This window comes from Rana temporaria, chromosome 9, assembly GCF_905171775.1.
Source record: "Rana temporaria chromosome 9, aRanTem1.1, whole genome shotgun sequence".
NCBI classification, from domain to species: domain Eukaryota; kingdom Metazoa; phylum Chordata; class Amphibia; order Anura; family Ranidae; genus Rana; species Rana temporaria.
The window spans coordinates 70,024,641-70,049,255 of record NC_053497.1 but is presented as its reverse complement, the minus strand read 5'-3'; the positions used below and the strand labels follow the sequence as shown (position 1 = coordinate 70,049,255).

Here is a 24,615-nt window from a genome sequence, read left to right as displayed (position 1 = left end):
TGTCAGCTTCCACAGGGATTTGTCATATATGGCGTATGCATGCTTACATTGGCCCAAGCTAAGTTTCAAGGTTTGTATATCATTTTTTTATTTATTTCTAAACTGATGTATAATAGTCGTTGCTAAAAAAATTTTTTTTTTTTTTTTTTTTTTTTTTTACAAATAAAAATATTACACTGGTTCCACCAAACATTATGGATGTGCTAAACAGTTTTACGCTGAAAGCTCACAATGTATGGTCATACAAAGTAAAATACGGCTGTAGCATCTGGGAGCCACAACTGCAGCATATGTTGCTCATAGGAACACATTGCACACAACCTGTGTGCGTCTGTACAAATGTAATTGCAGACACCATTGTTTACATTTTTGAAAAATGTGTGTGTGCACCAGTACATTTTTACATATCAGCTCAGTCTTTTACAAGCATGAAAAACAGCGGACTGCGCACATGTGGGTTGGGAATGGAGTTGAGTGCTTTTTCATGAGTTTCAGGGGCTACACATCTAATGCTTGGTGCGTTCTATCATCTGCAGAATTGGGGGGGGGGGGGGGACAATGTAATGAGCATCTGAAAATGTAAGCACTTATTAACCAAAGGGAGCACAGTGTGCCAATTTGCTGAGGCCTGTAATGCAAAGGGAGTTTTTTTTTTTTTAGTAAGAAAAGCTGAACTAAAATAAAAGGCTGCAAGGCTTTATTGTGGATTCTGTGCTACCATTTCCATTGTAGTTGTGGTATCTTCATTGAAAAATCCACTGGTTATGCCTAGTGTTTCCCATAGTTTTTTTTTTTTTTAATACATTCAAATTACTTTAAATAACTATATTATGTTTTTGCGTCTCACCTTGGAATCAACCCCAATGGGTTTCCTGCACTCAGCACAAGTGTTAGCAACAATCTTCTCGAAACACTTCACACAGCAGTTGTGTCCATCCTTCTCAACATACTTCTTGCCTTGCAGAGGGGCTCTGCAGTAATGGCAGTCAAAGCGTTCAGACATTGTGCCCACAGCGTAGTGGCGGGGACCTAATAGGAGACAAAATATAATCCTTCATCTTTCAATTTTTCTAGTTCTGGTTTAGAACCAATATACACTTATTCTTTATATTAAATTTTCATCTCAACAACATAGTTGTGAAAGAATGTATATCATTTAGGAGCAATATTCTTCAAAAAGCATACTACCAGTTAACATGTGCTATCCAACTTCATAAGCCACTGTGGCACCACACGTTATCCTTAAAGGGGTCGTAAACCTTCATGATTTTTCACTTGCATTAAGGTAAAAAAACACCTTGCAGTTTTCCGGCAAACCCCAGCCCCCCCCCCCCCCTGTTTTACTTACATGAAAACCCGAATTTCGATGGGCGCGTCTCCCGCCGTCGCTCTCTCCCCAGCTCTTGATTGGATAGATTAATAGCAGCACAGCCATTGGCTCCCGCTGCCATCAATCAAATACAATGACGCAGGTGCCGGGGCCGAGTCGGGCATTCGACATTGGACGCCGAATAGTGGACCCGGGAGCGCGCCTGCAAGGTAAACCCCTCAGAAGAGCACTTCCCAGAGGGGGTTATCTAATGCTCAGAGGAGCTGCAAGAGCTGCCGTGGGACCCCAGAACAGGTAGATTGGGGCCACTCTGTGCAAAACGAACTGCACAGTGGAGGGAAGTATGACATGTTTTTTTTTTTTAAACTAACCTTCAGTGTCACTTTAAGCCTCGTACACATTTATCAGAAATTAGAGCTGTAAAACAAACCAACAGGGACAAGCATAAATAAAATGTCTGTAAACATTACATGTGGTGGGGTAACATGTTTCTTTTTATTAACAAAACTGCCCTGGCTCCAATCATATTAGAAAGCACAAGCCTTGCAGGCGTGAACTATCCAGAGCTTATTCACACCATTGCATGTGCAAGTCTTTTGAGCGCTGAGACTTTTTGTGTTAAAGGCCCGTATACTGATCAGAATATCGTACAAAAAAAATACTGCTGTCAGAGTGATTGTATGATAATCTGATCGGTGGTACACACCGAGCACGACAGTTCATCCGATGATTTTCGATCGGACAAGCACGAATATTTTTCTCATACGATGCCAGATCGTACGATTTTTTTGTTTAATCACTACAGTTTGAAATTACATCACTTCTGAATTTTTATTCAATATGACTATATGACTACAACACACAAGTGTGAATCTACCCTAAATTTGTTATCACAGCCTTGCCCTCTCATAGAAGGCGCTCATAGCATATGAATCAAAAAAATAACTGAAGGACCACAGTAATAATTGTTTTTGGCAAATAAACCGGTACACACAGTCCTGTTTGTGGATTTGCACTGATAACTGTAGAATGGACATTTTAAAACTGAATGGACTACTGTGAAGCTGCCATTTGGACATTATTGCTTCAAGTAACACACTTTATTATTCAACACATTATATATAATTTCATAAATGTTTTGTTTATAAATTACTTTGATCATTTAAAAAAAAAAAAAAAAGCCTCGTACACACGATCGAATTTTCTGACGGCAATTGTGCGATGACAGGCTGTTGGCAGAAAATCCTACCGTTTGAATGCTCCATCGGACAATTGTCAGATTTTACGCGGACAAATGTTGGATGACAGGCTTTCAAATTTTCTGCGAAAAACGGTCTGTTGTCAGATTTTCCGATCGTGTGTACACATGTCCGTCAGACAAAAGTCCAAAGTACAAACACACATTCTTGGAAGCAATGCTCGCCAAACAGCAGGTGCCCAAAGGGTGGCGCTAACAAGCTGAAAAAACACATTTTGTGTTTGTTGACTGACAATTGTGTGCCGTTTGTATGCAAGACAAATTCCTGCCCAACGCCCTTTGGACAAAAGTCCCATGCTTTGTCTGCTGAAAATCCGATCGTGTGTACGAGGCTTTAGAGCATGGGTGCTCAACCTGTGGCTCTCCAGCTGTTGCGGAACTACAATTCCCATGAGGCATTGCAAGCCGCTGACAGGTACAAGCATGTCTCCCAAAGGCTGAGGCATTATGGGAATTGTAGTTTTGCAACAGCTGGAGAGCCACAGGTTGAGCACCCATGCTTTAGAGGGTATAATAAATCTTTTTATATAGTTTCAGAGGCTCACTTTGCTTTCAACGGACCAAAGATACATAAACACAGAATTATGTGACAAATTATTAAAATATATTTAGGAGCCAGTATCAAATCTCTCTCATTTCTCCAGTGATTGGATATTATACTTCAGTTTAAGACGTCTCAAATATTAAAAAGGGATTGTAAACCCTTGTTTATAAACATGCCTATACTTGCCTGCTCTGCACAATCGTTTTGCACAGAGCAGCCCGGATCCTCTTCTACTGGGGTGTCCTGCGGCGTGCCTGGCCCCTTCTTTTCATCAGGTGCCCCCACGGAAAACCGCTTTCCATGTGGGCACCCGTGCGGGCTCCTTCCCAAGTCCTGCTGCAGCATCCATTGACATACAGCGGGACTCGGTCCCACCCCCCACACCACTGGATTTGATTGACAGCAGTGGGAGCCAATGGCTCCTACTGCTATCAATCTGTTCAATGGAGAGAGACAGCAGCGGGAACCGCTGTGCTCATGCACATCGCTGGATCGGATAGGCTCCGGTAAAAAAACAGGGGGGGGGGGGCTGCAGCACATAAAATGCATTAAGGTGAAACCCCTTGAGGCTTTACAACCACTTTAAGGTGTTTCCAGATGATATAATAATTTGTTCTCTTGACTGCCTTGTGGTGTTTGATGATCCCGGATCACCACCAATGGCAACCTCCCAATTATATGTATAACAGGTTGAACCCCCCTCTCTGCAGGGTTAGTGTCTCAGGACTCTTAAGAATCAGATTTTTTTTTATTCAGTCACTAATAGTACACAGAACACTACAACTAATAATTTACTTTAACCTCATTTACATTTCCCCTTTAATAATGCCATGTAGTTTGTAGGCCTGGGGAAGGTCAACAACATTTTTTTTTATACATTTTCCTTTGAGGGTTTTAGTATTACCGATACAACAAAGATTATAGATAAAACTGCCTCCCCATAGCTATGACTTTCCAATTTCCGTTAAGGGTTTGCTCCTGGGGGAAATGACATGTTGTCATTGCTAGATTTTTTAAAACCGCACAGTAGCAGCATGCTGATCCAGACAGCTTTCCTCTGCCAGACCACATTTTTGGAAATTATATTTTCATTAACATAGAACAAACATGCAAAACGAAGGGATATACTAAAAGATGGTAAAATCTGTACTTATCAGGAACTAGAAAAAAAAAAAAAGGAAATGCTTGAGCTGAATAGGTGGCGATATTCACAGTTGAAGCATTTCGTGGAATCACTCCCCCATCCGATCAGGTCAGAGGGAAATTTGCTCCCACTAGAGCGGCTGTGTTCAGCGCCGAACGGAAGGGGTGGAATTTCCACGATCTACAAAATTTTGTTGGGACTAAAAAATTTAGGGCCACCCCTGTATATTAAAAAATGGGATGAGGAGCTGGTAACAGGTGAAACTGAGAAAGACGTTGGGAAAATATTAAAGATGGCGCATATTACATCCACCAATTGCGGGCTGATGGAAATGTATTTTAAATGTCTATCACGATGATACATAACTCCGGATATTGCACACCACTATCAAAGGGAGACCTCCAAATTTAGCTGGAGGGGCTGTGTGGAATCCGGAACTATGTCACACCTTTGGTCGACATGTCCAAAAATTAAAATATACTGGCACAATGTCATATCAGTAACCGAGGAAATCACAGGAATTAAAATACCTGCCGACCCGTAGGTGTGCTTGTTTCACGGGACAAAAATGCCTATTAAACAGTACATGAGGACCTTACTCCCTCATATCCTAAATGCAGCAAAGTGTTTGATCCCCAGACAGTGGAAGGTTCCTGAGAGCCCAACGGTGAGGAACTAAAATAAATGATATCTATTATACTGAACAGCTTAGGTTTATGGGGAAGGAAGGAGAAGAGGGATTTATATTGAAATGGATTGGGTTAAATTCAAGCTGTCACAGAGATATGTAGATAGGATGGTATAGAGCAGGAAGGGCAATATGCAAACGGTGACACGACATGAGGTGCTATTCGGAGAGAGGAGGGGGGGTGGGTTTGGGCGGGGGAACTCTTAATAAGCTGTTAACTTAAGCACTTTTGTATTCCTATTCCGGGGTCAGAATAGGCTCTTTATACTGTATTTATACACATGTACGTAATAATCAAAGATATATTAGCAATTCCCTACTATGATGTGAACTACGACGGAGACTGTGAATGAACGCAAAATTGATTAAGCCTTCCGAAAGAGTTCTCTGATGTGGAAAAAAAAAAGAAGAACAAACATTTATAGAAAAGGCAAAACTTTTTTTCACTATACACTTGACAGAACTTTAAAATGCATACCAAAAACATATGTACCTTATACTTAAAATGACTGTAAACTCTCACATATACCCAGTGAAGTGACTGGCCTCAGGTAATGCACAAAGATGAAAAAATCATCCTACATAAGATGTACCTGTTTTTTCTGCTTTCCTCTCTTCTACATAAGTTCAAAGTTCAGAAATCACCTAGAATTTCTGGGGATCTGACTGTGCACACTGCACAGCATAAAACGAAGAGCTAAGAGTAATCTGAGACCTGAGTGAAGGGAATGGACACACCATCTACACAATCATTTTTCAGGTCAGAGGTTTACAATCACTTTAAATGAGACCAACGGAAAAAAAAATGGGAGCTAGTAAGAATGATATTCTATTCTTTGTCAGCTAAGGCACTAATTTAGGTCCTTCGATGGCTAACTCATTACCAAGGAATACAATATACCGTAATGGTTTCAAATGCAGCACTGTTGGCCAGTAATAATTCATGGCAAACAGCTTAATCTCTCATTCCATGATTTTGTTTAGTGATTGCAGTGACAAATGGGTAAGTGGGAAGGATCACTGTTTGGGTTTCTTGCTTTGTTATGAAGTGTTTATCAACGGTGATTCACCAGTCAAGTATACTTCTGATGAGACATACTAAAAGTGTTAACATTTTTGGCTAGGGACAAAAGTTGCAGCAGAAAAAAAATGCATCTCTCTGAATGATGACCGTATAAAGTCTTGGATGTGCTCTTATGGTGATACATACTGGTGGGAATACACTAAAACTGCAGAAGACAGAATCTGGAGCAGCTTTACACAGAAGCCAATCAGATTCTATCTTCAGTTCATTCTTTTAAAGGGGTTGTAAAGGTAAAAAGAAAAATCTCTAAATAGCTTCCTTTACCTTAGTGCAGTCCTCCTTCACTTACCTCATCCTTCCATTTTGCTTTTAAATGTCCTTATTTCTTCTCAGAAATCCTCACTTCCTGTTCTTCTGTCTGTAACTACACACAGTAATGCAAGGCTTTCTCCCTGGTGTGGAGAAAGCCTCTTGAGGGGGGAGGGGGCAAGCAGGAGTGTCAGGACGCCCACTAACACACAGCTCCTTTCTCTATTGGCAAGGTAGAGAGTGTCCTGACACTCCTGCTCGCCCCCTCCCCCCTCAAGAGGCTTTCTTCACACCAGGGAGAAAGCCTTGCATTACTGTGTGTAGTTACACAAGGTAAAGGAAGCTATTTAGGAAAACATTTTTTTTACCTTTACAACCCCCTTTAAGCTTTGAACATGAAAGTTAGAAAGTTACTGGTTGCCTTACACAGCTACTCCAGTCTTAGCAACCCCCCCCCCCCCCCCCACTGTACAGTAGAAACTTAATATAGTGGGTGCATTTCTGTATTTAAAATTGTTCTCACTGGTAGTTTTTCTGCACTCATGTGCCAGCTTAGCTGCATATTGGAATAGATCATAGCACAAAATTAAATTTCATTCCACTGAATTTATTAGTGATTAAAAAAGTGCATCAGAAGCTACTGGAAGCCAAGGAAACCTTGCCATATTTCCATCACTAGATTATACAGAGTGTTTACAAGCAAAAGATTGTTTATGGAGTCTGTTGTAGAACTCTACCCCGCTTTCTGCCATATTCCAATCCTATAGAAGTGCATGCAACTCAGAGCCAATTTAATTGTCCCAGGAAGAACGTAGGCTGGTGTATTCTACACCAATGTTCCCTCAACATTAGACACTGTGGATAAGCCGACTTGCCTCATTGCTAAGCAACATGTACATAGAGCCAAATTAAAGTTATTTGTATTTGGTTTTGATCAACCAAAAATTATCTTTTCTCTGCATGTTGTGCAAGATAAAATTTGGAAAAAAAAATTCTTTGATCTACCTTGAAAGCTGCATAACAGAGTCATTATTATTGTAAGGAATACATTGAGTAGACAAAACATTGTATTGCTACAGTATGAGTTCTGCCCATCTAAATATAAGAGAAGCGATGGTTTATTTTCCATCTCTGCAATAAAATAAGATTTTGAATTTTGTGGTTTACTATTTTATATAATTTCAGTACGACATATTTAGATTTGTCATTTAAAAAATAATAATAGGTCACACAACACAATATTTATGTTAACCTTGTTTTTATAGCTTGCAAAATAACTTCTCATCACCAGCTACTAAATGAAGTGGGTGGAAACATCATATAGTAGTGACAGCTGTTATGAAGAAGGGGTTAAAGATAAAAGGTTAGAAATAGATTGCATCTGTGACCTTTACCGATGTCAACAACAACGTGCTGGATGGCATGACCTTGGCAACCTTCCCATTTTGGATATAAACTGAAAACATCCAGAAGTTTGCCAAAACACAGCTATGGTCATCCTCCATTTATAAAACATTTGTTGTCATGTATACATGCAGTTTGCTAGGACACGATGTGTCTCTCATCACCTCCCTAAACTCTGGGGGACTTGGAGGGCTTTAATCAGAAATGTTATGGACTAGCAGCTTGGCACACTTCTAGAGAGGCATTACTAGAGTCTATATACGCACTACTAAATTTACATCTGAAATAAAAACACTGAACTCTTGGGTTCGGTGGGACCAGTCTACTTATGGTACCATTCTTCCCTATGCCAACTAATCATTGTTTGACCTTACCGACATCCACCAGTACCTTGCACTCTTCATTGATATGTGTAATTATCATCTTCATCTCTCTGAAACCCTCAAAACCGACCTCTCCCTTTTTCTCCCAAAGCAGGCTTCACGCAAAAGTGGAATTTCCGCATTTCCTCCACTCCCATACATTTTTTGGGGGGTGGGGTAAATACCTGATTTTGAAGCCCCACCCCCCCCCCCCCCCCCGTCTCTTAGAACATGTCACAGGTCCCAGGAGACTGTGGGACCATTCACAAGGTGCTCACGCATGCGAAGAGACAGGTCCGGTGAGGACAGCACTGGATCCTGTGACAGGTGTGCGTTTTTTTTTTTTTTTAGTCAATAGATACAGTGGGCCAGATTCACAAAAGAGATACGACGGCGTATCTCCTGATACGCCGTCGTATCTCTGTTTTAGGGCCGTTCTAACTATGCGACTGATTCATAGAATCAGTTACGCATAGCTAGCCCTAAGATCCGACAGGTGTAGTTGAATTACACCGTCGGATCCTAGGATGCAATACTTCGGCCGCCGCTGGGGGGAGTTCGCGTCGTAAACCAGTGTCGGGTATGCAAATTAGCAGTTACGGCGATCCACGAAGGTTTTTCCTGTCGTTACGTCGTCGCAAGTTTTAGATTCCCGTCGCAAAGATAGGGCTGCTATTAACATGGTGTAAAATTACTCCACCATGTTAAAGTATGCCCGTCTTTCCCATGTCGCTTTTGATTTTTTTTGTTTTCCCGGCGTAAGTACGTTGCGATTCTCAACACGTTGGCGCGTCGTAATTTCCTGCAAAGCACGTTGGGAAACTTGTGACCGGAGCATGCGCAGTACGTCCGGCGCGGGAGCGCGCCTAATTTAAATGGTACCCGCCCCATTTGAATTGGGCCGCCTTGCGCCGGACGTGTTTACGATACACCACCGCAAGTTTCCAGGTAAGTGCTTTGTGGATCGGGCACTAACACTGAAAACTTGCGGCGGTGTAACGTAAACGGGTTACGTTACACTGCGCCGCAGGTACAAGAATCTGGCCCAGTATTTGTAGCTGCTGGCTTTAAAAAAAAATGTTTTACAAGGTGAAGCTCCTCTTTAATGTTATTATATTGCAGTATTCTTCACCTTTGTTATCCTTACGTTACATGCTAGGCTTGGTGCTCCTGCCCCTTTTTACTGGATCTTTTTGTATGTACCTCTACATGCTTGGAATATGATCCGTGAACTGAATTTGCTTTATTTTCTTTGTTATACCTGTTTAAAAAAATCTTAAGAAAAATGTAACTATAAAAAAAGCACTGGACTATCCAATAATATGGTACAAAGAACAAAGTAGGCAATAAAGCAAACAAAATACTTCCTTGTGTCCCGTAAGTTAAGCTGATTGGTTTCTATGAGTTATGGAATCGCATTTCAAACAAGTAGTATAATTAATGTAAAACATTCAAACTAATTTTAGGTAAATGTGTACAAAAATTTAATTTGAAATACTAAAATTATTAGCTGTGTGTATTGCAATTTTCCTCCTTGTCAACTATGACCATTTTCAAATAAAATAAACAATTTTCTTAAAGGGTTAGTTTACCTTTACCATGTTGGTAAAACTGTGCATGTTTGACCAAAGTTAAATAATATCCTTACCATAGATGAAGTCCATTTACTGTATGAACCTCATGAAGACTGACTGGGAAATCTCCCAGGATGTTGCCAAGAGACCCAGCTGTTACTGTTCTGCTTCACCATAACAGGAGTGAGCTCTTCCACTGATCCAAACCCCCTCACATGCTCTCTCTCCCCTTAATGCAGTAGCTCAAAGCTTGAAAACTCACTCCTGTGATGGTGAAGGTATACGGTAATAGCTGGTCAATCACGCCCCCTTTATTACGTTAAAGTGGAGGTTCACCCAAAAAATACATTTTTAACATTACATTCAGCCGAGTTGTCCTAATCACAATCGGCTGGGTTTTTTTTCGTACATACCGACTTTCACCGCCGCTTCCGGGTATGTCTTCTGCGGGACTGGGCATTCCTATCTGATTGACAGGCTTCCAACCGTCGCATACAGCGCGTCACGAGTTGCCGAAAGAAGCCGAACCTCGGTGCGCAGGCGCCGTATAGAGCCGCACCGACGTTCGGCTTCTTTCGGCAAATCGTGACGCGCTGTATGCGACGGTCGGAAGCCTGTCAATCAGATAGGAACGCCCAGTCCCGAAGAAGACATACCGGAAGCGGCGGTGAAAGTCGGTATGTACAGGAAAAAAAAATAAAAAAACAGCCGATTGTCACTAGGACAACTCGGCTGAATGTAATGTTAAAAATTTATTTTTGGGTGAACCCCCGCTTTAATGATTTTTTTATATATATTTTGATAATGTTTTTCAACGTCTAACAGTTTGTGAAATTTGCAGCTATTTTTACAGAAACCCCAAAACATTCTAGGTTGCACAACTCCTTGGCCAAAATTGTGTAAATTGCAAATATTGATTCAAACAGCATGTCAGGAACAGTTTATATGTTGACCTCTCAAACTTAATGTTGCATGCTACATCACATACACAGAGAAAACATTGTGTACATGAAGATTAATTATGAATACCATCTGTTTTAAACAAGTCCTACAGTATTGGCTATAAATTCATTTTATTGTATACAAGTATGCTTTATATACTCAGGAAAAGAATCAGGCAGACTTGCAGAGATGAGCTTTTTAAAAACAAAAAAAGTATAGTGTATTTTTAGTGAGTACATAGTTTGACTTATTTTTGCAGTGTTAACCTAAAAGTAATTGTAGGTGTGAATTACATGTGTGTACATGTTTTCTGTATTCCCCAGCATATTTTTGTTATTTAATTAACCACTTGTCAAACCCCGTACATATACTGTGGTGGGGCGGCACGTGCCAGTACAAATCGTGTACATGTAGGCCACATGCCTGCTCCTGGTTTAGGAGTGTGCAGTGTGCCCTCCCCCAACCACTGTGTCTGCCGGACACAGGGAATTGCAGATCCCCGGTACTCAAGGCCCATTGATCGTGTGATCGCTATACAATCGTATGATCACAATATCAACAAAGCCGTTATGAATGCATTCAGTCATAATAGCTGTGCTTCCTATGCTGTGATTGGCCCACAGCTATCACATGGTACCTGGGCCAATCACAGCACTCCATACCATGTGATTAGCTGTAGCCCAGTTAAAGTAGTTCAGTGCTAAATGGCACAAAATACACGGTCATGAAGGGAGTAAAACCTTCCAGAGCTCACATGGTTAAATCTGAAGAAGATTTGATGTATTAAACCATTTTTTCAGGTTTACATGAAGCTTGGCATCATTCAAAAGGAAGGTGCTCGATATGAAGTGAACTTTCTGTGGTGAATAGTGCTGGATTGAAAGGAAGTACCGCAGTGTACGTTGCATTTTTATTAGTTTTACCAATGCTGGTCAATGCATTTAATTTTCTTTTTAAAAATGGAGTAGACCTCCAAAATAAGAGATTTGTTTATTAGCCACCAGAGACAAGGAAGGTGGTCTACTAGAATGACTCTGCCTAACTGCATAATAGCGTGTTAGATAAGATAGGTGTGGTCTCCCCCAGTCAACAGGAACATTTTCCATTGATAAGTAGCTGCAGCTGTCAGAATACAATGTTTAGGTAGTGGGGGATAGGGGATTCCTTCATCTACCTCATTTGTTTGGATAAAGGAATCTTTTTTGTTTTCAGGCAGAACAGTAAAGACAAAAATAAAAATTGTATGGCCAGCTTAAGGAGGAACAGTACAGTAGAACTGTGTAGCAATGCATGGTAGGACATAAATCCTGAGTAAATAATTAACAAATATGACTACCCTAATACACAAATATAATTATGATCTATTCCATATAAACAAAGCTCTTTTTTAAAGCATTAACCCACAAACAAGCTGGAATTTTTTGCATGCATATTTAAATATAATAAAGCGGATGTCCGCTGACAAAAAAATATTAAAAGTCAGCAGCTACAAATACTGCAGCTGCTGACTTTTAATATCGGCACACTTACCTGTCCTGGAGTCCAGGGCCGTCCGCAGCAGAGGACGAGCGATCAATTGTCACTCTGCTGCCCCCCCCCCCCCCCCCGCCATCCTCGGTGAGGGAACCAGGAAGTGAAGCGCTCCGGATTCACTGCCTGGTTTCCTACAGCGCATGCGCGAGTCGCGCTGTGCATGCTGACTGGCTCCCGCTGTGCTCTGGGAGCCGAGTGTTCCCAGAACACAACGGGGGGGGGGGGGGGGGGGGGTGATGTCCTGCCCGCAGTCTACACGCAAGACTGTTGTGGCCGAAAGTGGGTGCAAATACCTGTCTTTAGACAGGCATCTGCACCCCCTACCCCCAGAAAGGTGTCAAATGTGACACCGGAGGGGGGAGGTTTCCGATGAGCGGGAGTTCCACTTTAGGAGGAAGCTCCGCTTTAATAAGATAATAATATCCCTCTAAAAGAGCCTTAATAACTGAATTATATTTTTCATAAACTGTTTTTATGTGAATTGGTTTTATAAAATTTGCAAAATCATGATTGATGACTGTGGGGAAATACTGTCTTATTTCAACACCCATGCTTGACTGTGGAATGTTCCTTACAATTTCACAGCCTTCTAAAAAAAAAGTGTATACTTTTTTTTTTTCTACTTAAAAACGGAGGTCCACACAAAAAGTGAACCTCCGCTTTTCAGAACCCTCCCCCCTCCAATGGCACACTTGGCACCTTTCAGGGGGGAGGGGGTGCAGGTACCTGTATGATGCAGGTATTTGCACAGGTCCCAAAACACAGCAGGGACCAGTGAGGACGTGCAGCGTGACTCGGGAACTGGGCAGTGAAGCTGCAACGCTTCACTTCCTGATTCCCTCACCGAGGATGGCGGCAGGGGCAGCCGAGAGACGAGCGATTGCTCGGCTTCCTCTGCCGACATCGCGGGCACCCTGGACAGGAAAGTATTAGTAGCTGCTGGCTTTTAATATTTATTTATTTTTTGGTGGACCTCTGTTTTAACTGTTGCACACTAGTTTATATCAATGCTTCATCTTCTCTAAACCCTCGATGGAAATAAACCAGAAAAACATCTACCTAATTAAGATAAGAGTAACTCTTCCATGACAAGAGGAAATGTTCTGGTGTTATCCACGGCAACAAATCAAATGCTTTAATTTGCTAATCTACACCTCAGAGATTAGCACTACAATCAGATTGGTTTCTAAAGGCAACTCACCTTAAATTTTTTATAAGCATCATACTGAAGGCTTTTTGAGCATGAAAAAACACCAAATTTATCATACGCAAAAACAGTGCTCCAGCAATACAACTCAAGGAGCAGCACACACTTAGCAAATTTAAAATATCAGTAAGGTTTGTTGGGACAGCGGCTGTTCCTATCTGCATCCAGTACACTCTGATCCTTCTGCTTTCTCTATGTATTCTAACTGTAGACTCTTCCTAATAAAGGCCTGGCCAACTGCCTGGAAGTTTCTCCTGGTGCCAGTTGATACATGTCTGGAAAGAAGTGACAGATGTATAACAGACAATGCGGTCACCCGCCACACTGGATGATAATCTCCATGCATGTGTCCATTTTATATCTGAAGCATTTATGCTGAAAATATTTGTTACCATGACCTAATGTATGTATATTTATGTTCATCTTTCTTTGAGTTCAGCTACCATCTATTCACCATGTTTTAAAGTAGAACTATAGGCAAAACCTTTTGTTCCCCCATTTTGGATAGACCAGGAAGGGTTATAACCTCTGACAGATTTTTTTTGCCATCTGTGTCCCATTTTCAAGATGTCCCATGTCCAAACAGGAAGTGAGAGGAAATCCTTGCAAAGTTAGTACTTTTCTGGGGATGACCCAAAATTTGGATTTTGAGAAATAGAGGGCAATGCTCCTTAACGGGGGGCACAGACAAATAAAAAAGGTGTTCCAATCCCTCTCCAAAACTAATTTAAATATATATATACACAAATACACACACACACACACTATATATATATATATATTGTAGTAGTGTGGTACCCCGGGGGTGTAGTGACCCAGGATTCTCAACCAGGCAGGTTGAGGGGCTCCAGGGTATTTTCTGGTTTGAGAGGAAACTGGCTTTTTCCTTTTGCATGTGTGAGCCAGGAGGCTGAAGTCATTATTTTGTTTGGACTTTGCCTTTTTAATAAAAATGGGCTACTAGGCCCTTAAACTTATTTCCTGGCTGGCGTGAATCACTTAAAAAGCATATCCCACTTGAGCTATCAACCCCCAACCTTACAATATATATATATATATATATATATATATATATATATATATATATATATATATATATATATACATACATATATATACACATATATATATACACATATATATATATATACATATATACATATATATACACACACTGTATTTATTGGCGTATAACACTCACTTTTTTACCCTGAAAATAGAGGGTAAACTGTGCCTGCGTGTTATAATATGCAGGGGGCTGTGGAAAGTATTTTTCCTGAAACATCCCTCTTAAATTTAGGGTGCGTGTTATACGCCGATAAATACGATATATATATATATATATATATATATATATATATATATATATATATATATATATATATATATATTTATTTATTTATATTAAATCCCAAGGACAGATGTGGCAATAAAAGGGCAGTTGATATTTTAAAATACGAAAATTGTTATGTGTTACACCACTCAGTACTTAAACAGCAAGTGTAGTCTCACACCCTGTTGTCTCTATATATAGTCTCATTCCCGCTTATGTATGGTTTTTAAAACAGTTTTCACCTTGCAAATACCTTAAAATACAAAATTTCTCTTATTTCAAATGTGCTTCCTGCCCTCTGACACCAGTGCTTTATGCAAACAGTAATGGCTACACCCCTCATTACAACTGTTCTCACACAGATAGAGAGGGAGTGTGTCTGACCAGGTATACTAGATTACATACTGAGCTTAACAGCGTGGTCAAACGCTGGACTACTTAATGACATTGCACAACTGCTATAACAAGTAGCGAATGTAAGCCTAGGAATATGAGGCTAGTAGTAAAATGTCTAACTGAATATCTTTTTCTATCACAACAATTGGGCTTTTAACACGTACCACTATCAAAGTGTTTTTGGATGATTTAGTCATTGTACAAAACCAAAAAACAACCTACTTTGCCGAAGCAAGCATTTACCAAACAAGCTTAAACTTTTATACTGCATTTTTAACAAGAATAATTTTAAAAACAGTTTATAAAATGTTCCCCAAGTTGGGTTAGACAAGGATTAAGCCCCAGTCCTAACACCATTTCAAGTAATGTTTACCATTGCAACCACATTTGGGCTGTCATTTTAAAAACGGTAAACGAAAGTGATCAGTGATCTGCCCTAGAGAATTACCATTTTAATACAATTAAATGGATTATAAAAGAATTGTGAGGCTGGTTGTTTTGGCTACTGAATAAGTAACTAATGCTGCATTGAAGAGAGGGGGTCTGAGTGTCATACAGCTGGTACAGACATTACTATATAATCATGTACTGCTCAGCTAGATACAGCACACATAATAAAACTGTTTTAACCACTTCCCTACCGCCTCATTGTGAAATGACGGCGGCAGGGACCCCTTCTCGATCCGGGTGGACGTCATATGACGCCCTGCGTTCCCGGCGATCTAGGGCGCGCGCGCAGCGACGCTCATGACCCGGCGCGGGTGCCGCCGGGTGCCCGCGATTGTCGGTAATCACGGCAGGAGTGTGGATCTGTGTGTGTAAACACACAGATCCACCTCCTGTCAGCGGTGAGGAGACCAATGTGTGTTCCCAGTACAGAGGAACACACATCGGTCTCCTCCCCTTGAGAGTCCCCCTCCCCCTACAGTTATAACACATCTTAGGACACATATTAACCCCTTCCTTGCCCCCTAGTGGTTAACCCCTTCCCTGCCAGTCACATTTACACAGTAATCAATGCATATTTATAGCATTAATCGCTGTATAAATGTGAATGGTCCCAAAAACGTGTCAAAAGTGTCCGATGTGTTCGCCGCAATGTCACGGTGACAGTAAAAAAATCGCAAATCGCCGCCAATACTAGTAAAAAAATTAATAAAATAAAAATGCCATAAATCTATCACCTATTTTGTAGACGCTATAACTTTTGCGCAAACCAATCAATATATGATCATTGCGATTTTTTTTACCAAAAATATGTAGAAGAATACGTATCGGCCTAAACTGAGGAAAAAAAATGTTTTTTAAAAAAAAATTGTGATATTTATTAAATAAAAAAGTAAAAAATTGTTTTTTTTTTTTAAAATTGTCGCTCTTCTTTTGTTTATAGCGCAAAAATAAAACCCCGCAGAGATGATCAAATACCACCAAAAGAAAGCTCTATTTGTGGGAACAAAATGATAAAAAAATTGTTTGGGTACAGTGTAGCACGACCACGCAATTGTCATTCAAAGTGTGACAGTGCTGAAAGCTGAAAATTGGCTTGGGCAGGAAGGTGCGTAAGTGCCCGGTATGGAAGCGGTTAATAAATAAGCAATTGATTGTTACTTTATTAAGAGCACACCCATTGCACACATTCATCTACCAAATGACCTCAACAAAATGGAATTTGAATACAACCTGAGCAATATAATTTGCTGATGCAAAGGACTCAGGCTTTCACAATTTCCTTTTGAAGATATTATGGGTAAACTACTTGAAAAAAACACTGACTGACTATCACCAAAAATATGCATCTGCTTTTTCAATTTAAAATCATTTAAGGCATACAGTCACTTTACCGTATCTAGCAAAATACAATTTTAGCAGTTATGCTTTTAGGTAAAACATTACAATTTTCCAACACCGCAAAAAAAAAAAAAAAAAATCAAAAAGGAAAAAAAAAAAGGGAATAAAGGTTAGTCTGAAATAAAGCTGTAATGCACTTCAACACACTCATAACCATTTTCAGCTGCACAAAAAAAACAAAAAATGGTTGTGACATAAAATATACCCTTTATGACAAATCCAATATACAATACACATCAAACAAAGCTACAACATTTTAAAGAAAGACTAAAATGTACAGAAGATAGGCTAGCCATTACTGCCCATACATACTATGGATTATTTACCTGAGTGTCTTTCATAAGCCATGGTGACAAGTAGTCCACCTAGACCAGTGAGGGATCTGTGCTTAGCCGATACAAGCCACTTGTTTGATAACATACACAATTACTGGCAGCTATTAATAAAGGAGTCACAGGCACATGTTCACACCCCTCTCCAGGGATTTCATGTTTAATCCTGCTTGAAAAGCAAGACCATTTTTGGTTATCTTTTAGGAGAAGAATGGGGTCCAAGAAAAAAAAAAAAAAACACAACTGTACACACAACTACTCAGATTTCTAAATTAGCTCCTAAGCAAACGTGGTTGCCCAGAAGCCTGTCCCTAATGAAATGTAATACCCACAAACACACAAAAGGATATACTGTGTAGGAGATCAGTGGAAAGTATAAGTCAGGAACATAGCATGCATCTCTTCTTATAGATTACAATGTGAGGGTAGCTATAATACAGTTTTTTGTTTATGGTTGATGTGGTAGGGAAGGGTAAAAGCCTAGTCATGTTTTATTTTTCTGTCAGTATCTCATGGAGAACAAAACTCTGAGGGCAGCACAGTTGTGTGACCTAAACGTGATATCAGCATTTTGGTTATAAAAAAAAAAAAAAAAGGAACAACAGAGCTTATGCACTTCCTGTTTTTTATTTTATTTTATTTTTAATTTACAGTTTCTCTTTGAGCGGTCTTCTATGTGCTGTCAGACTTTCATTATGTTAGTGGCCCTTTTGACTTTTGGGAACTATGTAGTCCCGCAGGAGTCTTTTCTGCATGTGCGCTCTTGCTTGGAACTACAATGCTACATGCAGCCCTTCAGCAGGAGAGAGACAAAGTCAAAGGCAAGCCTCTCCTCCAATACAGTGCTGATTGGCAGTGGCTCCTGAACTAGTAGGATTAAATCTTAAATCCATCTTTTTGCATCATGTTACATTTGTATTTATGGTTTAACATGGTGAAAATAGGACCACACCCCCCACAGAGATCTGTGAGGAAATTAACTGCAAGTCCCATCTGCCACTACAGCAGATGGACTTTTAGTTCTCAATGGAACACATCATGATCATGGGTAATCACTGATCACGCTTTGCAGGCTCCTATGCAAAAAAAAAAGCCAATTAATGTGCATTTATTATTTACGTGACTATATTATTTAGTCTTTAATGCATGCAATAGAATGATTTATAATCCATCACTTTGCTTGGTAATAGCAGTAAAGGAAACTATGACGAGTCCCCTAGGCAAGCAATGTCCACTAGACAGAGCCTTAAGCCTAGTACACACAGGCCAAAATGATGGGTGGCATAGGAACTGGCCGACATTCGGCCTGTGCAAACTGCAGCCAATCCGGCTTCTGTTGAAGGGGCATGACGGAAAATAGTCTGCCGACCAGCTCCCAATCAGTGCTCTCAGCCAATTGCTGTACCAACGTTGTATTTTTAGTACAGCGGCTCCTTCTGGGCTGGAAATAAGAAGTGCAGGAACTGATTGACCACAGAGACAAATCTGCCACCATGGGGGTGAGGGTGTTCGGTCCTTAGCAACATGTTGCATTTTACGCCCTAACTACGGTTATAAAAGGTAACATGTTTCTAAAGATGAACCTATGCTTTAACTACTTGCTAGCAGTCACCTCATTAGACTAAAGCTACACAGCAAGTTTTACAAGTAGCATGTAGTAGAAATACATTTTGCATGATTGCACAACGTCCCAATCATATGCAATTGATTGTTACAAGATGTTAACACATGATTCTTGTGTAGCGCGTATGCTACAGGGAGCTACTAGAATCCCATGGGAGTCTGGAAGTTTTTTTTCCATCTTACCAGTTTAGATTAAATAATGAAATATCTCTGTGGTAGATGCACCCTGTTATTTGTGGAATTCTTCTACCCGGTTTTTCATTAAAAAGGCATGGTATTGAGGAGCAAAACGTCTTGTGACCTTGGCTTTGTTTTGGCTGCTGCAATCTATAGGCATAAAGGAAAAGGATCACTCTATTGGTTCGCAACCCTCCTTGACCACCGTTATAAGGGGAAGGTCTCAGAACTCATCCTGTCCGCCACAGAGAGTGCAGAAGATGAAATCTCTTGAGAACACCTTAAAGAGAAGTTTATGGAACGCTTTTCCCGACTCTGGTAGGTTACAGTGTCGTGGAAAACATCGTTTTGAGGATTCTGTTGGACAAGAGGAGCAGTGGAGAAGGAGGCCACCTAAGTGATGTATTTCTGAATTTTTTTTAGTCCTTGGCGCCCAGGGCTGTCAGCTTCCACATCCCATCGACCAAGCCTACATCACATGGTGGACGATTATCTAGGGGCAAAAACAGAGATGGAGAGCTTTCCAATCAACGATCCACTGGCTTACTGGGTCATGAGAATAGACCACTGGCCAGAACTTGCCCAGTATGCTATTGAGCTGCTGGGTTGCCCTGCATCCAGCGTACTTTCTGAATGGGCATTAAGGCTGCTGGAGGTTTTGTTACTGATCATAGAACGCGTCTGTCCACAGACTCTATGGACCGTCTGACTTATCAAAATAAATAAGTCCTGGATTACCAGCAGCTACGAAGCACCCGGTGCCGCTAATTAAGTGTTTTTGGGATGTGGAATCTCTGTAGGACTTCTAGGCTGCCTAGTGTTGATTTAATCTTGAAGAATATTTTTGGTGTAGGTTCCATGGGCACAATTAACACCCAAAGACCAATTTTTGCAGACCTGTTTGATAGGTGCATATCATTACAATTTTTGACAGCAAGACCAATTCTTGCTTTCATCACGAGTACCTCTATAGGGTTACGGTGTGAAAGTGCCACCGACACCCAAAGAACTATTTTCCCACACCTGTTACAGAAGTAAAAATCCAAAAGTCTGTGGTAGAGACACCAGAACTTATCCAAAAAATCTCTAAAACTTGTTCCCCATGAAATACATTGTGGCCTCATCATACAGTCACTGCTTACAAAATAAAAAATACTTGCAGGGAAAATTTTATTTTTTGGGCTTTATAAAAAGCAATTATTGCTGCAGCAGCTTCTATACACAGTGCAGATGTGCCACTTTTACAGGTGGACTAAGGGGACCCCCCGCCAGGCACTATATTGAAAGGAATTTTCCTTTTTTTATACTTTCACCTAAAAGTATCAATAAATCACTGCTCATTTAAAAATGACTTTTTTTCATTGATACGTGTCCCCCAGGGCAGTACCTGGACTCCCATAACCATTGTATGCCCAATTACTTGCATATAACCCTTCAAAATGGGCACTTTTGATTTTCAACATTCGGGTCCAATAGAATTCAATGTTTGTTATTCGGTTCCGAAATTCCCCGGTGTTCGAAAGTTCTGGTGCAAACCAAACGGGGTCGTCGGCCCATCCCTACTCACCATCACGTCAGGTGGCCTTGTCAGTTCTGGAGCACAGAACATGGGACTTGGGGTGGCATGGGTCTAGGTGGACATGGGATGTCAGCACAGAGGTCCCCCCCAAAAAAAAAAAGGATGGCTTTGGTGATCCAGTACACATTTTTAGATTGATCCAAAGAAGTGTTAACTTCTTTAACTTTATACCACAGTAAAAAAAAGGTTAAGTGAACTTCTGTTCAACTGACTGCATGTAGACAAATTTACAATTATTAACTTAGTTTGTGATGGGCAGAACCGTCTGTAGTATGCAAAAACCTTGGAGACTACCAGAAAAAGATGGGTATTTACAACATCAAAGGGAATGAGCAGACAGCAGATTCTGTCCTCCTGGTGGCAGAGCTATATTTATCTATCATGCTGCCCTAGGCAATCTTAAATGATGAAGTTCTTTTGTACAAACTAATGCTGTTGGAGGAAGCAAGCTCTTTCAGAGCTACTTTAAACTTTACAAACCATAAAACACGAGAAAGAAGAGATAGTTTCATATTTCCTAAATTATAGAGAGCCTTCCGACTCCTCAAATCCCTTGCTGGTACCACTTTTACCATACAGTTTTCTTGCTGTATTTGGTAACAAATGTCCAGAATAGAAAAAATAAACTTTTTTAAATGTTGAGGTTAGGGATTAAAGAAATATGGCTGTGCCAGGAGGGATGTAAGAGTACATTCTGCCATCAATGAATGCCAGAACCTAACATTGTTTCAAAAGAATACCAGCAGGAGACCCATCATTTCGCTTAAACTACAAATGTACAATTAACAGCCTATAGTAAAACACATTCTTGGTTTATCTTTGGTGAATCAAAAAGGAACAATGTACTGAAAAGGTTTAGCTTTCATGCTCACTCAATGGCTACATCACCTAATGTCGTCCTTGTATATTCAGTTGTGATGTGTTGATGGATGGTATTTTGGGAGTGAACGTGTTGTGTTAAAGACAGCTCATCAATTTAAAATGGCCTGCCAATGCATAGCAACAAAAATAAAACATTTGCCTGTAGCACACAACATATGGCATTGCATGCTATCTCTACTGTGAAACATTCCTCAATGGTCTGAGTACCCTTATCAGGCCCTGGGCAATCAGCAGTGGATGTACGCCCACGGACTATTACCTCCTGCCCCTCAACCATATTTCTCCTGATTAATCTTTTGTCTTTTTTGTTCAGCCATTTAACTGCTGATCTTTTTCAATCTCTATAAGCCTGCTAAAAGCTCAGACAAATAACTGAAGAGAAGCTAAACTGTACATGAATTATTTCCTTTTTAAACCCTGGCTACGCATTTAGGGATTTCATTGTTGCTGCTCCTTGTTTTTCTCAAATATGTCATTTTTCCCCAAATATCATCCACCGTGAATACATAATCTCATTCATGTGGCAGGATGCCCAGAACTATAAATGTAATAGGTTTGGTCAAGGGACAAAAACAGATTTTTTTTAACACCAAAATCTTTAGAAATTCTGATTCTGAAAAACTAGCCTAATTCAAGCCTCTGTGGTGTGCAGTACCGCATTTGGCAAGAGGTGCGGGGGCGCAGTCACACTCGGAAATACTCAGTTCCCGAGCATTTCCGAGGGTTTCCGAGTGCATCCAAGCGGGCTTCGAGTATTTCCAAGTCTCTCCGGCACCCCCCCCCCACCTCTGGCCACATGCGGTACTGCATGCAATAGAAGTCAATGTGGAATAAATTATCTTTGTTTCCATTGACTTCTATGGGGAAACTCGCTTTGATATGCGAGTGCTTTGGATTACAAGCATTCTTCTCGTAATCCAAGGTTCCACTGTTAGTGTCTAACAGAACAGAAATTTCGAGAAAATCTTCCAGTGGGGATATGTTTCAGTGACAGCCGTTTGAGGATTTCCATCATATTGGAGAGATTTTCTCACTTTCTGTTGTATCTACAGGACAAGATGTTAGTGTTACTGAACCCAGGACGCGGCATTCACTATATCTGGTCTCTTACAGTACACAGAACTTGGAAATGCAGTTTTAGTAAATATAATATATAATTAATGCTAAATACTTTTTCTCATCAGCAGTATACAGTGAGGGGAAAAAGTATTTTATCCCCCCGCTGATTTTGTATGTTTGCCCACTGACAAAAATTAATCAGGGTATAATATTAATGGTAGGTTTATTTTAACAGTAAGAGACAGCATAACAAACAAAATCCAGAAAAACGCATTTCAAAAAAGTTATAAATTGATTTGCATTTTATCAAGTGAAATAAGTATTTGACCCCTTCGCAAAACATGATTTTGTACTTGGTGGCAAAACCCTTGTTGGCATTCACAGAGGTGAGACGTTTCTTGTAGTTGGCCACCAGGTTTGCACACATCTCAGGAGGGATTTTGTCCCACTCCTCTTTGCAGATTCTGGTCATTAAGGTTTTGAGGCCGATGTTTGGGAACTTGAGCCTTTAGGCCCCCTTCCACATATTTTCTATGGAATAAAGGTCTGGAGACTGGGTAGGCCACTCTAGGACCCTAATGTGCTTCTTGAGCCACGCCTTTGTTGCCTTGGTCATGTGTTTTGGGTCATTGTCTTGCTGGAATACCTATCCACAACCCATTTTCAATGCCCTGGGTGAGGGAAGGAGGTTCTCGCCCAAGATTTGAGGTTACATGGCCCCTGTCCTTCGTTCCTTTGATGCCAGTTAAGTGGTCCTGTCCCCTTAGCAGAAAAACACCCCCAAAGCATTATGTTTCCACCTCCATGTTTGACGGTGGGGGATGGTGTTCTTGGGGGTCATAGATTGCATTCCCCCTCCTCCAAACACTGCGAGTTGAGTTGATGCCAAAGAGCTCGAGTTTGATCTCATCTGAGCACAGAACTTTTACTCAGTTCTCCTCTAAATCATTCAGATGTTCATTAGCAAACTTCAGGCCTGTATATGTGCTGTCTTGAGCATGGGGACCTTGCACGCACTGCAGGATTTCAGTCCTTTAAGGCGTAGTGTGAATTTTTTTTTGGTGACTATGGTCCCAGCTGCCACTTGAGATCATTGACAAGATTCTCCCATGTAGTTCTGGGCCGATTTCTCACCGTTCTCATGACCATTTAAACTCCACATGGTGAGGTCTTGCATGGAGCCCCAGAACCGAGGGAGATTGCCAGTTATTTTGTGTTTCTTCCATTTGCGAATAATCGCACAAACTGTTGTCACCCTCCCACCAAGCTGCTTGGCGATGGTCTTGTAGTCCATTCCAACCTTGTGTAGGTCTACAATCTTGTCCCTGACATCCTTGAACAGCTTTTTGGTCTTGGCCATGGTGGAGAGATTGGAATCTGATTGATTCCTTTGGTGGACAGGTGTCTTTTATACAGGTAACAAGTTTAAAACGTTTCAAGCGTTAAAAGATAGTTATGGTGTACCCAATCACATTTTTCCATTACCTCCAACACCGCCATGCCCTCAACTCCCAATTCAGTGACTCCATTCCCAGCATTGACTTGGTAAATCTGGTAGATGTGGTCACGGACCAGGACCCCAAGAAACTTCTTACAGTTCTACAACCACCTTATGTTACCTGCGGCCACTGGTCAGGCTAAGCAATTGAAGTCTCAGTGGGAGTCAGATTTGGGAGACATGAGGGATGAGGACTGGGAGGAGGTGCTAGCCCCTTGCAAATTATTATCCCCCAAGTTGTCTGACCACCTCACCCATCTCTACATAGTCCATAGATCCTACTTAACACCAATCAGACTCTCCAAATACAGGCCGGAGTATAGTCCAGCATGCCCCAAGTGGGGAAATCCGGGAGGCACGTTTTATCATGTAATATGGTCCTGTCCCTCTCTTCAAGGCTTTTGATCACAGGTGGTCAAATTCCTCTTCTCCACATCTGAGGACAAATATTTAAATATCTTCATGCAAGAATCTTTGTTCCTGGGCAGAATGCAAATAGCCAAAACCTGGATACTATCCAACAGTGGATTAGGGCCTTAATGTTACCCTTCCCTATAAAAAAGGTATTA

General features: G+C 40.8%; 1 protein-coding gene across 2 annotated transcripts in view; it reads right to left on the bottom strand.

Annotated features, from left to right (window-relative positions):
• Positions 1 to 24,615, bottom strand: part of FHL1 (four and a half LIM domains 1) — a 125,729-nt gene that overhangs the window by 16,175 nt on the left and 84,939 nt on the right. Inside the window, exons 1-2 of one of the 2 annotated variants that reach the window (XM_040323739.1) lie at positions 17,223 to 17,328; positions 848 to 1,029 (exon numbers count right to left, since the gene is read on the bottom strand). In XM_040323739.1, the coding sequence (XP_040179673.1) occupies positions 848 to 1,029; positions 17,223 to 17,316 (276 nt within the window). In that variant the 5' untranslated portion in view covers positions 17,317 to 17,328. Of the gene's footprint in view, positions 1 to 847; positions 1,030 to 17,222; positions 17,329 to 24,615 lie in introns of those variants that run through there. The other variant, XM_040323740.1, reaches the window with a different exon arrangement.